Here is a 15,143-nt window from a genome sequence, read left to right on the forward strand (position 1 = left end):
CTTCACCAGCCACACTACCAGACTTGCTGAGGGCTGAGGAGTTACGGTCTCACAGTCACCACGTGACTAATTGCGTAGCCCTTGCAGCAACAATGACTGGCTTGCCACCAGGTACGATCACCATGTGTTTGATGCGCTGCTGCCGGAATGGTGGATCGGGATGTAGTGCGTTCGAATTAACTGCCGCTAATGTTCGGGACAGGAATTTGAATTACCAGGTGTTTTCTCACCTTTAGATACACGTGATTATGACGGGATCACAGGTTCGCTTCGAATTACTGAGATTTTACTGTATACAGTAAAACTTCGTTACAAGAGACACTCAAGGGACCCGGAAAACATGTCTCTTGTAACCAAGGTCTCTTGTAACCAAAAATTCTAAAAACACTGAGGAGCCGGACTAGACCACTTTATTATACATCGGCATCAAAGTGTTTTTAAACACATCTTTGATGCGAACAGAGCTGTTTCACGGAAACATGGCGATGGCTCCGGAGTCCGACTACAGTCGCCGACCGTCCGGTGTCAAAAAGCACATCACAGTGCGTAACAGCAACGCGCGAACTGCGCAATAAATACGCAAGCAGCTTGTAGCCACCCAACCTCTCAGAACGGGCAGCGCGCCTAAGTTTTCGCACCTGAATCTCGGAGGCCGTAGCTTACCACCATGCTCCTTTCTCCTATTTGTAGATAGGGTAGGTGCCGATAGCGTGCGCACTGACCTATACGTTGGAGGAAAAAAAAAAAAAAAATGCGGAGCACCGCAAATGCGCGCCGCAGAAGAGCAAGAACGGCGTAGCGTCCAACCGAAACGAAGCGGCGCAGTCCGCATCGCCGTGGTCCTCAGAAGCAATTGTACGCGGCACGTGACTGACAGCAACGCCGAAGCGCTTCGTGCCTAATTGTGCCTTTAAAGCCTTTATTCTTGCATTTATCGCCGCGCGTAACACCGCGTTGGCGGCTAGCCGCGTGCCTCCGTAAGTGCGTAGTCGCTATCTCTGATCGCGTCGATAACCACCGCAGTTTCGTCCGCAGCGGTTGCGGCAAATAGTAGTTTCGTTTTCACTCGATGCGCGCATCGGCTGCCTGCCTTCACAACTGCGTAGTCGCCTCCCATGGCAGCGTCGATAGCGACCACAGTTTCGTCCGCACTTCTTGCAGCGAAAGGTAGTTTCGTTTTGACTTGGTGCGTGCGTCAGCCACCTGCCTTCTGAACCACAAGGGCGCTGTCCATGATCGCGTCGATAGCGGCCGCGGTTGCGGCAAGCAGTAGTTTCGCTTTGTCTCAGTGCAAAGCTGTCGAAGATAAAAAGCACCGGCTACATCGTGATGGACGGACAATTTGTTGGCGAGCAGCTGAGTGGCGAAAAAATAATCGGGGTGTGCGCCCGTTGTTGCAAAGCGCGTCTCAGATGAAAACGCGTGCCGCGAAGGATGTCGCGAGGCCTTCGCCGCTGCTAGCGCTAATCAGTCACGAGATGAAGAGAATTTCAGCTTCGGCACTGGTCTTGTGCTAAACAGAAACAAGATTTGACGATTCATTGAGTAAATAAAATCGTGTTGACGTAGTGAAGCATTTGTTTGTTTTCTTGATACCCTCGATAATTCGACATTCGGTTAATTGTGGGGGGGGGAGGGGGGGTTCCTTGGCAGTTTATGGAGCTTAGCAGGGTTCCCTGGGATGAACCTACTTGAGAACGCCTGCACTAAGCAAAAGAGCGAGACTTGAAAGGTAGCTCTTGACAAGGCCTAGGTCACGTAACAACTGACAACGCAAAGGCCGAGCACCGACTTCCAAGCACACTGGCTTGGCTTGGCCTGGCCTGCTGTTTGGTCGCGGTATACAGTCAATGGATACTGGACTGGCTAAATCCGAAACACGACCACTGATAGGTGCAGCCAACAAAAGTATAGCCTTCGAGATCAGCAACTGACACTTGTAGGTGCTGCGTGGATTTAGACACCAGCAATCCAACCATAGCAAGCGTGCTCTTTCAGTGCTGGCAACCTAGCAAAATGTAAACATCGCGGCCAGCTTGTCATGACCGTATCGTGGCAGTCGACGTTGCATCTGACCAGGCCGCCGGAGTCCGAAAAATCGAACGGCGCGCTGTAGAGCGTCCGAACTATCGGTCGTGGTTATACATTACTTCAATGCGACGAGTGGCGGTGCCGCGAAGGTGTCCGAATAAACGAGCATGTCCGAATTTTCAGCGTCCGAATAAACGGTCGGCGACTGTACCAGCATACAAAGCGACCAGCACCGCAGACGCTGTGACAGAAATCCAACTCAATGGTACTCTGTTGCAGAGTGGGTGTTCTGTCATTATGCATAGAAGCATAATGACAGAAAATTTAGTGCAATTTGTAGTCGCAACCATGCGAGGAATGTCATCTGGCTGCGGAACAGAGCAATATCGAGCCAAGGGAATGAAAATTGCAGTGCATACCGGTTGTTACGATGTTGGCCGTGTCGCGTGAGAATGTCTGGGTTGTGTCTCTTATAAATAGCAAAGAATTCACTCTAGGGACCTAGAAAAGTTGTCCTTAGTAACCGAGTGCCTCTTGTAACCATGTCTCTTGTATGGGATGTTGTTAACATGGTGAACATAGGAAAACCAAGCAAACCATTTTAAATGATTTTACTGTAACAAGTTATTGGATATAAGAAAGCAAATCTAAATTGTTTATCACCAATATCAGCGTGTAACAAATATATGCATATAACAAATATTGAATGTAATAAAGGTATTTTCATGTTGTTTGCAACTTCGTTATAACAAGGTCTGAGAGTATTGGGTGGCAATGCGCTATATAAGACACAGACTGTTACTCAGACACACAAAGACACATACGGGAGTGCACTAACAACTGAGGTTTATTGCAATTTCATGCATTCATATATTGGCACATTCACCCAAAGCCACATGAAACTCACTTCGTCTTTCTTAATTTTTCAGTGTGCAGCCTAATGTGCCCAACAAAAATGTGCACAATAAATTATAGAAGCAGCAGCCAAAATCACTAAAGAAACAAGAATAGCAATATGATTCGGAAAGGCTTTTTTTCCCCTCTGCAATTACATGAATTATGTAATAAAGGAAGATTCCATGTGCGTTAGTATACCATCCGCTTTGTTGCCACAAAAAGAAATATGCTTGCTAAGCTCGGCAGAAAGATAGACACGGAATGTCATGTACATTCGGGATTGTGTGCCTGGATATGAAGACCTAAAATTGTAATGAAGTTCAGTTGGCAATGTACTGCCGCATGTGTCTTAATGTGTGCCCCCAGATCATTTCTAGCGTATAGTGTGGCTTACCAACTCATCCAAGAATCGGTACTCGTAAAGACATTGTGGCTGAAAATTGCTGGAGTTGGAGAGAAGCTTGTGCAGCTACTGGTGGAAGCCATAAAAGGGGCTGTGGTTAAAATGTAATAGCCTCCTTCCCTTGACATCATAATTAACACACATTGTACGTGTTTTAGATGACAATGTGCGTCTCTGATCGCTTGGGCCCGACTAGCTCGACGCGTGTCAGCATCTCGTGCCGCAACGATTAGCTCAACGATTAGCGATTAGTTCAGGTGCATTACCTAGATGTGAACTGCAGTTGAGTCTGTCAAAGTTTTTTAGCCACTTTGGATTGTACTTTATCCCAGTTTGCACATTCTGCCTCACATTTTCTTTCTTTTTGAAAATGTATGAACGACGTTTTACTGTAGTCATTATTTGTGATGAAGTCCACAAATGTCAGGTCCTGTGCTGTCCACCTTGGCTCAGGTACCGAGAGGACATCCTGGGCCCTGGCCTTGTTGGTGGCCACTGTCGGCTGGACAAGGACTCTCTGCGCCTCGAAGGGGACCACAAGAGCGCTTTACAGTCGTGGTGCGTCGAATTCGCTCAATGTTAGTTATTGCATGCAGTACATGTTTCCTACACCAAGCCCGAAGAGACCCCGAAAAGCTGTTTGGCTCATCCAAAGTCTGGCTTGACAGAATAACGCCACAGTACATGCCTGGATTCTTCAAATGACTCTTACTAGAAAGAAGTGACTGTGCTTATTTCGTAAACTTTAATAGCACCAAGAGCAGCACATAGTACTATTTGGCTCTGAGTGAATGTAAACAATGTTGCGATTCCCAAGCGCAATGGAGTGGGAGACAAAGGCACCTCTGGCCTTAATGTGGCCAATTAGCTCCAAAGGATGGATGCGGCAGCAATTTTATGCCTCTTGTTATCTTGTGTATCTGCTCGTCAGAGTGTAGCCAACTATTTCATCTGAGGCCTTGCATCCAAGCTACATCTTTGCACAAATGCTGTCTGTTGGTTGTGATTTGCTTCTCAACAGGTATGCTGAACTGGAGCACTTTGAAGAGCTCACGGAGCTGCCTTCCCGGGAAAGTGGCTGTGATGTTGTCCTGGATCGGCCAACAGTCATCATGAAGCTCGATGCCAGTAAGCTCAGTTGGCCGTGGTGGGATTTCTTTGTTCATTGAGAGGGAGTGTGTAGGTATGCCAGTTGAATGACTGAAGCATGCAGTTCTGCAGTTCTCACTAACAAAAAATAAACAAAAAAGTCAAGCTCCTTGGCTCACCTTAGTCTTGTTCCAGAAACAGATATCGCGTCTGAAATGTCTGTTGAATCGTCTAAAGCAGACATATCATGCATTAATTCATAGCCCCTTGTGAAACCGTTGCATTGTTTGGTTAGTTTTTCAACAGTTACCGTAAAAACCGTACTATAGGTCGAACCGGAATATAGGTCGACCCACCAACTAACCAATCCTGAAAACGAAAAAAATCTTTTTCAATGACAAAAGTACCGAAAGACAACCTTACCTTTAAACAAATGCGACTCAGCCGGTTGCACAATGGTGACAGTATTTATTTAAATGCTGCTCCGTGCCGTGATGATAAGGTGCTGACAAACACGCGGGTCGATGTCCGCACGATACGAAGCCCACGGCAACCTGGCGGGTTGCTTCTGCGTACTCAATCGCCTTTTTCTTGAAGGCGACGGTGAATTGCCGTCGGCTTCCACTCATTTTGAAACAAAATGTGTAAAAGCAGCCTGAATACGATGGCGAAGGCGGCTGTTTACTTCATCTGCCCATTTTTGCAAGACTTTCATAGTTTTTCCGCCAATGTTCGGTATATAAGACGAGAGTCGACTTTTCGCAATTGTTTTTTGAAAAAAGTTCGACCTATATTCCGGTTTTTACGGTATGTTGACAGATTAGTCACAGAAAATGTAGGGCAGTGTAGAATATATCAAACTTGTCCACTTTAGATCTCCCAGCAGCTGCAGTTTGCAAAGTATGATAACATTATTTATTGATCAGTTAGAGCTGTAAAGTTGACGTCATTTTTTATTTCTATATTTTCCCAATTTGCGGCAACTTCTGTAAAAATAATAATGGCCCGAATAGAATCTCCTCCCAAACGCTGTTAAACTCGGACTTTTTTTTTAATGCTGGAATAGAATCTCCTCCCGAATGCTGTTAAATTCATACTTTTTTTTTAATGCTAGAATCCAGTCGTTGCCAAAAAAATAGGTTCTTGATTGGGGACCTTTTTTAATTGAATACTAACATTCAAAAAGTCTGGGTCTCAATATACTAGAATAAAATGCTGAATATTTCATTTCTTCTAAATAGGTATAAATAAGGTTGGACAGACTGTACGGATAAAAAGAACACCTACAAGTGCAGGTAATGTCACTGACAGCCGAAAGTTAAGCCAATCGGGTAGCCTGTAAATGAGAAACAAAACAAGTGAGATGTCATTTTGTGCACTCATGACAGTAACAGTGATGAAGCAAAGGAGGTACATGCGACTTATAGTAAATATTAAGTTATAGTATTAACTTATCGTATTATAGTAAATATTAACTTATAGTAAATATAGTACTATACTTATGCAAGACTGAAAGAGACTGTCATTATCATTAAGAAATGGAGCCAAGTATGTGTAGTACGTAGTATGCACCAGTTTGTCTATTTTTATTTATTATTATTATTATTATTATTATTATGCCCTCAAAGATCAACATGCATTAACAAAAGGAATAGTTACAAAATTACAACAAAATACAAAATCGCAGCGAGGGATAAAGTAGCTGCTACTTATACAAAATGTTTCGAAAACAGACTGGGAACAGACTTATATCTCTAGTGGTTGATAATGCCATCCTGTCACGTTAGCTGGATTGCTTCAAGAGGTGGACACTACTACTTGCATGCCAAACTGCAGAGTTGTGTTGGCTAATTAAGAAATCTTGAGTGATTAATCTTTTAATTAGTTGGCACCAGTGCACATGTACAAATTACAGAGTTTAAGCCAAGCAGCAGTGAATGCATTTAGCAGAAATCCTATGCTTAGCACCATACCTGAGAAATATGTGCTTAAAATTTTTGGCGAAATGTGTTGATGTTAACACTTATCAATGCTCGATTTTCAACAGTGCATTGTGTTATTGCCTTTGTCACTGTTAAGCTGAAACTAACCCATCGTACGACTCTCACAACTTAGCCTGACAATGTGTATTACTCAACGCCTGTTCGACACCACACACGACATGTGTGATGAAAACATGATGTGCTTAAAAGAAGAACATCGTCATGCATACAGTAGAGGTGCAATAGAAGATCTGCAGGCAGTCTATGGGGCTGCAGGCTGTTGTAAAAAATTAAGCTTCTCCACAATTTCACTCATTGAATGGTGCCTCCGACAGCAGCCGTCATTCTGACAAAAAGAATTCCTGCCATTTATTTATTTATCCTTAATACTGTCAGTCGCATTTCGAGACCATAGCAGGAGGGCATATGATGGTATGACGTACGATTTATACAATGAAAAATGAAGCGTGTACATGTGTATAACAGTAACTTTTTGTGCAGGTAGTCGAATCTCGATAATTTGAACTCGAACGGGCCCGAAAATTTGTTCGAAACAAAAGAAGTTCGAATTAATGGAAGGACGTATTTTTGAAGTATTCGAGCGCCATAGCAAGATGAACGAACGGTGCAAGTCGTGAAATTTTGCAGCGCGCAAGCGCATAGTGAGTTGTGCCCACGCCGGCCAACGCTCGGTTCCCGATAACGGCAGAAAACGAAACTTGAGGGAGCGGACCGCGCCGACATGGCGACGGGCGCGCGCGCGGCGCGGAGATCATCGAAGGTGAGGGAGGAGGGCGGCAGGAAAGCGGATTTTGCCTCGGAAACTCCACCGCTTCGGTGGCAGTGGCTTCGGTGGCTCCCCTCGCCCTCTCAACTCCCTCGCAGCTCCCTCACCTTCGACTGTCTCTGTGTGCGCCCGCCGCTGTGCCCGCGCCGCTGGTACAGCTGGCTCAGCACAGATTAGCCCGCTGCTTGAAGTTTCGTTTTCTGCCGTTATCGGGAACCGAGCGTTTGATGGCGTGGGTGCCGACGCCGCCGGTCCAGCCGACCCGGCGCCAGCTTAGGCCACTCCCTAAAGTTTCGTTTTCTGCTGTTATCGGGAAGCGAGCGTTTGCTGGCGTGGGCAGTTTGTTGGCTTTTGCGTTCGAATTACCGAGCATTTTCGGCCATTGAAATACACATAACTTTGACGGGACCAGATTGTCAGTTCAAATAAACCGGCAATTCGAATTAAGCGTGTTTGAATTAACGAGATTCGACTATATAACAAGCAGGTTCACTGCACATATTTGTAACAATAATTAATTGTGCCCATGTGCAATAAATGAAAATTACCAAATGCAGTGAAATCTCGAATATTCAAAATCTCTCCATTTGAACTGACAGATAACTTGAACTGCTCTATTGGTCCCAGGAAAGTCCTGTGTATTTGAATGTAGAAAAAGTCAGAGCATATCCACGGGGTGAATGATGATGAGTGGGCGAAGCTCCGGAGGGAATCATCGGATCTCCCGCTTAAGGGGACGCTAGCACAAACGCGTTAGAAACGTGCAGTACTCTCTAGTAAGGGGGAGCGGCCACAACGTCTTACGCAGCCATTTACACATGCCGGAACGTGCACCGCGTTTGCCGACGCCATCACATGACTGCTGAGAGAGTATAACCCCCGTATTCATAAACGCTCCTCGACTTGAACTTGACTTGCCACCGCCTTCAACGCGTTTCGAGCGAGCGAACGGGAGAGTGGGGCGCAGGGAGGAGAGAGAGCGAACGGCGAGAGAAGGAGCGGCGAAGCACTGCACCTACCCTCTCCTACACTCTCTCCACACACGCGGGAGCTCCGCCGAGCTCCCGCGATGCGAGCCCCCTCACACGCCAGAGCGCGCTCTTCCTCTCCACTCACTCTCCGCTACTCCGGAGGCGGTTACCTACGACGGGACGCTCGGGCCACGCCATAAGGAGCTTCGCCCCTAAAACTGCCACGAATTCGAACTCCAGAAACCACGCAACAGTTATTTTGAACAAAATCTCCCTGCACTGCTTTTTCGACAAACCCGATCTAAAGGCAAAGGTTCAATGCGCGCTAGCTGCCGTAATGTTGCATGCCATAAAATTGACAAGGAATGAGGAAGCCGAGACCGGAGCAAGCAGAGCAGGGCACGCCCTCCTTTCCCATCTGGCTTAAAATAAGCAGGCCCCCAGCGCCCTTGAGCATGTTTTCGCATGCTCACCTTCGCATTTTTTTTTAATTAACGACATTTTACTGTAGCATGTTCAGCACACTTCTTGTTACATTCTAGTACAGAATTTAACAATGTTACAAACTAAAGAAATACACAACCAGAATGCAACAACTTTAGCAATAGCTAAGTGGAAATTTAGATGAATATACTAGATGAACAATTAGCTTTTATAATAATGTATTGCATCATCTAATAATTTAATAAAATCAGGTTACAATACTGTATTAGTTATTGATACAGCTAGACTATTGCACTCGCAAACATAGCTAACAGGATTCGATAGTTCCTCTTGCTTGAGCTAGGCAGTTGTGTTCTGTGTGGGCTATCTTGCATACAGTAAACAAACTCGTAACTTTTTTTTTCATTGGTATACGCAGCTATTAATGCTTCCATTATCCTATCATTATTATATTAGCACTCTTTCGTGGAATTGCTTAGTTCATAGTGGTCCTTTGAAGCTTCAAATATGCCACTTTCAAACCTTGAAAACCTTAAATTTTGTGAAGTGCGCAGAGTATTTCTTTCAGCTACATGTTAGAGTATTCTGCTCAGAAAAAATGTTGCAATCTTTTATGCTCTGTACTGTAATGTGAAAATCATACCTGCGCAAATGTAAGCTTGATCTCTGCAGTCATTTCTTTCTGTGATTATATCATATAATATGCAACTTCATGTTGTGTTTGGACTGCTGTTTGTTCAATTGCGTCATGTAGAATTTGATTTTGTGCAGACTTGTTACGGGGGCCAACAACCCCATCAGGACATGTTCACTTTCAGCCTCAACATATTCTTAGACCTTATAGACCTGCTCTAAACAAGAAATAATGAGAAAAAGAAAAGAGGTTGGCGCGATCTAAAAATTAGGCCAATACAACCGGTTAGCAGCTGGTTTCAGTGACTAGCTTGCCAAGGCTTTCTTGCCATTTATTATTATTATTATTATTATTATTATTATTAATTTGCATGCAATAATGACAAACAAAAAAAGCTTGCTTTTATTGCGATAGCAATTATATGGACACTTCAACCGGATCTCTGCCATCGGCGTCGTCGTCGCCGTCGCCGTGAGGTTCCGTATAGATTCCAAGGGCGATAAAACCGTCACCGCGCGCCGTATGCGCGAGTGAAAGCACGCAGGGGACACACGCTATCACGGAGAGCCAACGCATGGCGGAAAGCAAACGCGACTGTCGCACGAAAGGCCGTGGGGGTAAGGGAGGGGGGAGGAGGCGGGGCGACGCTGTGCTACGGCTCCAAATGCATATCTTGCAACCGAGCGCAAGGGGAACTGGCAACGCAATCTCCCAGGCGAAAGCAAAAAAGCAGGAAGGCAGCGCGGGATGGAGGGGGGAGAAGCAGCTTCTACACTGCCAACAAATACGCTTGCACTGGCTGTGGTGGCGGTCGCCTGCACCGTCTCTTATCTCCACACAGCTCTGTCCTTTGTATGCGCTGTGCATTCACCGCTCAGTTTCCGTTGAAGCGATAGACCGCACGATTCTTCGCCCGCTGCAGCAGCTGCGCTTGCTGCCAGCGTTTTGACAGTCGTCTGCGGTCATTCAGTGTGATCTATTCATGTTTGCTTGTGTGCAATGACACCACGCTTGTCAACTCAGTTAGAAAGCGAATGTGTCCAAGTTTATGCAGCCAATAAAACTACTATCCCTACTCCGAATAGCTCTCTACCAATTTGCTATCGCAATTGATGCTTCGCCTTTCGGGCGAAACTGCGACATTTTTTTGTTGTAGACAATGTTTTCTTTTCAAGCTGTCCAACGTAATGTTGCTTTACTGCTTGTGAAACACTTTGAGCACATTGAAAGTTTTTAGAAGCAAATATTCTTTGCATGCAAAAGCTGCTATGAACCTTGCCCTTGCACAAGGGTCCTATTTCATGTGGCATCTTTTTATTCTCATTTCCCTTTGAATGTTTGGCATTACACAACGTTTTCCCTCTTTTTTTTTTCATTTGCACTTGTCTGTTTTGTTTCTAGCGGTGAACATGTACCACCACTTCTGCGACTTCCTCAACCTCTACCTGACCATGCATTTCAACAATAGCCTCGCTGGGGATTTCGACATCCTCATCTGGGATACGGTGAGGCTAGTATGACTCAGAAGTGCATAGGTAATTGTGAAAAAAATCAGAGTTAAGAAAATAGGAGCTTGAAGTTTATAAATTAGTAGCTTCACACAAAAATCAGATGTCACAGTTCTATGAACTGCGTATTTTAAAGCGTCTCAAGTGGAGAAACGTAATTTACAGCTTATGTGAAATGACTGCAATGTTTACGAGGATCCTGTAAAAGTCTTACTCGCATGTTTGTAGTATATTTGAGAGCAGGGTACTGTAATACACCAATTTTTGTCTGTTTTGGGCATACCATTAGGTGTATACACAATTGCAATATTCTTTACTTATGAGTTACTTATGTAAACTTGGTAGTTCATTTTCTTTCTAATTTTGCAATTTTTTAATAATTTCTTTTAGAAATTTATGGGATAAATTAAAAAAGAACAGTCTGCAGTTACTAGATATTTCTTCTTTTTTTAAGTGCGACAAACCTCATGCCGAATAAATGATTTCTTCTCTGTTCTCTTAGTACTTATATAGGAGCTACCAACCTAAAGTTTCCTCTTAAGTTGTGTTTCTAACTAAAGCACATGGTTTTGCGTATGCTTCAGCAAGCCACAGGCTATGCGCATAATTTTATGGCAAGTTGCTTTGAGGTGGCGATTGTCGCTTTTGTGATTCCTGTGTATGGGAAGCTATAGAGAATTCTTGATGTGATTATATTTTTTTTGTCATTATGTAGAACATGTCTTATCTCAGTCTGAATAGTGGGAGTGCTAACTGCGTAGTTCATCATCATCTTCATCTGTATATACCCGTCCTCATAATCATCATCATCGTTTGTCGGGTGGGGGCTCTCTGGCTGGCTCGCCTGGCTGCATTGAAATACAAGAGCTCTGCCTTCATACCGGGCATCTTACAATATGCTTAGCTAGGCCTTGTAGTCACAGGGATCATGTTGTGGAGACGAATAAGAATGAGTCGGAGCCCAGGCATTGCCAAATTAAGAACAGCCGCTCTCCAATATTCTTAAAAAGAAAAGTGCATTCTGTGGGACTGAAACTTCTGGGGCTGAAACTTGGAAGAAAACGAGGAACATTGAAAAGGCACTATGGTGTTACATTGCACAATGCGCAATCGAATGGAATATGGTAGGTATAATGCTAATGACAGCCTGACGGCAGTATGGCATCGTAAAGCAGATAACCAGTAGTCTGTTAAGGTAATGCAAGATTAGGTGCCAAGCGCAGGGAAACGCAATTGAGACCACTGTGCCTTGTAATCTGCTGGTGGAAAGATGCTTGAACACTATACTGAAGGCCGTCATTGTCATCGTCAGCCCAATTTAAGTACACTGCAGTGCAAAGGCCTCTCCCAGCGATCTTCGATTACTGCTGTCTTGCCCTGACTTCATTGTATGCCTGCAAATTGTGTGGTGTTATCAAAGTACCTGATTTCATCATTGAACCTCTTAAATTCTTTCATGTCATAATACGTATTGGACAATGTGGCAAACAGGACAAAAGGCACAAACAGCACAAATGTACTATCAGCTGATTTTTATGCAGATTCGTTAAGTACATGTATATGACACACGTAGAACATGGCAAGCTCAGACACGCGCAAGAACAACTATATCCAAATAAAATGCTCGGCCAGCTAGCAAAGGAAAAAATGTCTTCTTCATTGTTCATGATGTTTTTTGAAGAGTAACTGGCCCAGCTTCACGTCTGACAAGCTGTGATTGTGTTGCAGCTCCCTTACAGGGGCACTTTCCTGCCAATGTGGTCAGCATTTCATTCGGGAAAGCTGAGAGACCTGTCCGAATTTCGAGGAAAGAAGGTGCGTATTTTGGATTTTGACCTCATCTTGACTTCCCAGAGCCTACGTATTCATCATTTGCCCGGGCAGTGCGTGAAAGCAAAGGTCGCGTGGCCTATTGACACCGAGCAAGTATTTTTTATGAAGTGAAAGGGCGCTCGCTTCGGCGTCCCAATAAAATCGCGGTGGAGGGCACGGCGCTGACATGCCCTCTGTTGCTCGAGTCAGCTCGTGGAAAATGTAAGGACGTGCGTGGCGTGCTCACCGCAGAAGCTCGAAGGTTCAAAGCCATCTGGGACCATCTGTCGCTAGCTGCTTCTACGCGTGAATGAATGCGCTCGTTTCTGGTACCGGCACTTACTTCAAATTTCAAAGCAGTGGCACAAACACAACTGTCAAAAGACTCAAGGCAAACGTGGGAGGCAACAAGACGCCCCATCTCGCCTTGCTCATCGTCGCAAGCAGCATGTAGGCTCGTATCATTACCCACCAAAGTTTCCGTCTTGGCACGCTTTGCGTACTTCGTGTCGCATTCAGTTGGTACGTTCTTTCATGAACGGAAGATAAGTAGCTGGGACAGTCCTTAAATATGGACAGCATGGCATCTGGAAACAAAACGGGCTGTTTCAGCTTGTACGGAAGGACTTTGCCATAACACCGCCTCCTCTCCATGTTGCTCTCCAAGAAGCGCTTGTCACAAACATAGTTGCGAGGCGTCAGCTGTCGTTCCTTGGTATTGAACCAGCCCACACTTACAACCATACCTGGTCACTAGGAGCCTTGAAGGTCTTTTCCTTGCAGTATGCATAGCCACTGCTGCAGTTCAGCACCACCCATTTTCAACCCCTTCTTAAATGACACGGATGGAAAGCACATTGCCTTTGTAGCAATGTGAAAAGTGCATGAGCAATGTCAGAAACCGCCGCCGCCGGCACATTGCGGAAATGCAGCAGAACACCATAAACAGAAAGCCTGCAAACCACAAAACCACGACAGTTTGCTAGTCTGCGTACATCATGCTGTAGCTAATCTGAGCTTTGCCTCTCAAGGTCTCCATGCATGCACGCATACCGCATGCAAGTGAGTTCATTCGTGGGGCTGGCAGACGTCGTCTGCTTAGGGATACTGCTGGTAGCTCATTTCAGGCGCAGCGCGGCATGTAATTTGAGCAGTACTAAGCAATTACTGCTGCTAAAATGTCCGTCACTTCTCATTCCTGATATTATTCATTGAAATCAGGAAAATTTACAAAATATGGGATGATATCGCAGTTTTTATGTGTTTGCGCATAAAAGATCATGTAAACAATGGGAATGCGTCTGCTGCGTCATCTCTCATGCTGCGACGATGTCGTGCCTGCACGCACTATCGTGGCCGGACAGATTCTCCTCTTAAAACACTTCCTTCTCGGTGCCTATTGAGCTTGACTAGTTCGTACCATGCTCCAATCAGGATTTCAACGGTGCAGTGCCTATTTATGAACGGAGTGATGGGAAGCTTGGCCATGCTAAACATTTGGCCACTCGCATGAGTGTCATGTGCAGTGTAGCGCAAACGGAACACACGAGGCAACAGAAAGATGGAAACATAGCACTACTAACAACTGAGCGTTTTATTGTGCATGATCTATAGATATATATGTCATTGCACAATAGAAGAAAAGGGGGAAAAAGAACACAAGCAGAGTAATCCAGCAATCTGTCGCAGGCCACTCAGGAAAGAAATACAATTTCTTTTTCAGACAAAAATGCAGACGTACATCTGACACAATAATCACTTCCTTTGTTAATCCCTACAGCTTCTACGATTTCCCTAGATGATTTCTCTAGCCATGGAGATTAACAGAAGTGATAACTGCATCAATTGCCAGTCTGTGTTTTGTTAGAAAGAGAAATAATGTTTCTTTCCCGGTACAGTGAAACCTCGGTAAACATGGCATAACTACACTCGAGACAGTAGTATGCAATACCGCCAAATACAAATTTGCATCTCTTGATGTGCACCACCACTACCAACAAAAAAATGAATGCAATGCCACAATAAATGTTGGCCAAAATATGTACTATGCAATTTTTTCTTTCTTTTCCCAAAGCACTTAAAAAATTTTGGCTCTTTTCAAAAGAGCCAGACTTTCAAAATTTTGATGGTGAACACAGTGGCAGACATGGCGGCTGTGCAGACAAGTCATCGAGCTTTTCCCTGTGCATAAGGGCGCGTTTGTACGGTGATCTGCTGCTTGGCAAAACCGGTGCCACTTCACTGGAACAGAGCACCTGATGCCGCGTGGTGCCAATCGCCCCTTTTCAAACTGTCGTTCCGTCTTTCAGTATAAAAATAATCTAAATATATGGAGGGAAAAGCCCACTCCTACTAATTGCAATAATGGGCATAAGCCAATCAAAATTAGATGTGCAGTCGAATCCCCCTACAACGAATGCCGCTACAACGAAATTTCCGCCACAACGAAGATTTTACGGTTCCCTGTCAGCTGCCCATAGAAAGTAATACAAAAAAAGTCTCTCCATAATGAAGGCGTTTTATTTACTATTTCCGCTTCAACGAACTTTTCGAGAATGCAACTTGGACTGAATTGAAGTTGGAAC

At 44.8% G+C, this 15,143-nt stretch overlaps 1 protein-coding gene across 2 annotated transcripts in view; it reads left to right on the top strand.

Annotated features, from left to right (window-relative positions):
- LOC119430930 (EGF domain-specific O-linked N-acetylglucosamine transferase) overlaps window positions 1-15,143 on the top strand; it is a 60,768-nt gene that overhangs the window by 13,844 nt on the left and 31,781 nt on the right. For both annotated transcript variants that reach the window (XM_049656706.1, XM_049656704.1), the window contains exons 6-9: window positions 3,785-3,889; window positions 4,353-4,459; window positions 10,640-10,743; window positions 12,475-12,561. In XM_049656706.1, the coding sequence (XP_049512663.1) occupies window positions 3,785-3,889; window positions 4,353-4,459; window positions 10,640-10,743; window positions 12,475-12,561 (403 nt within the window). The remainder of the gene's footprint in view (window positions 1-3,784; window positions 3,890-4,352; window positions 4,460-10,639; window positions 10,744-12,474; window positions 12,562-15,143) is intronic.

The sequence above is a fragment of the Dermacentor silvarum genome, chromosome 10 (genome assembly GCF_013339745.2).
Source record: "Dermacentor silvarum isolate Dsil-2018 chromosome 10, BIME_Dsil_1.4, whole genome shotgun sequence".
NCBI lineage: Eukaryota > Metazoa > Arthropoda > Arachnida > Ixodida > Ixodidae > Dermacentor > Dermacentor silvarum.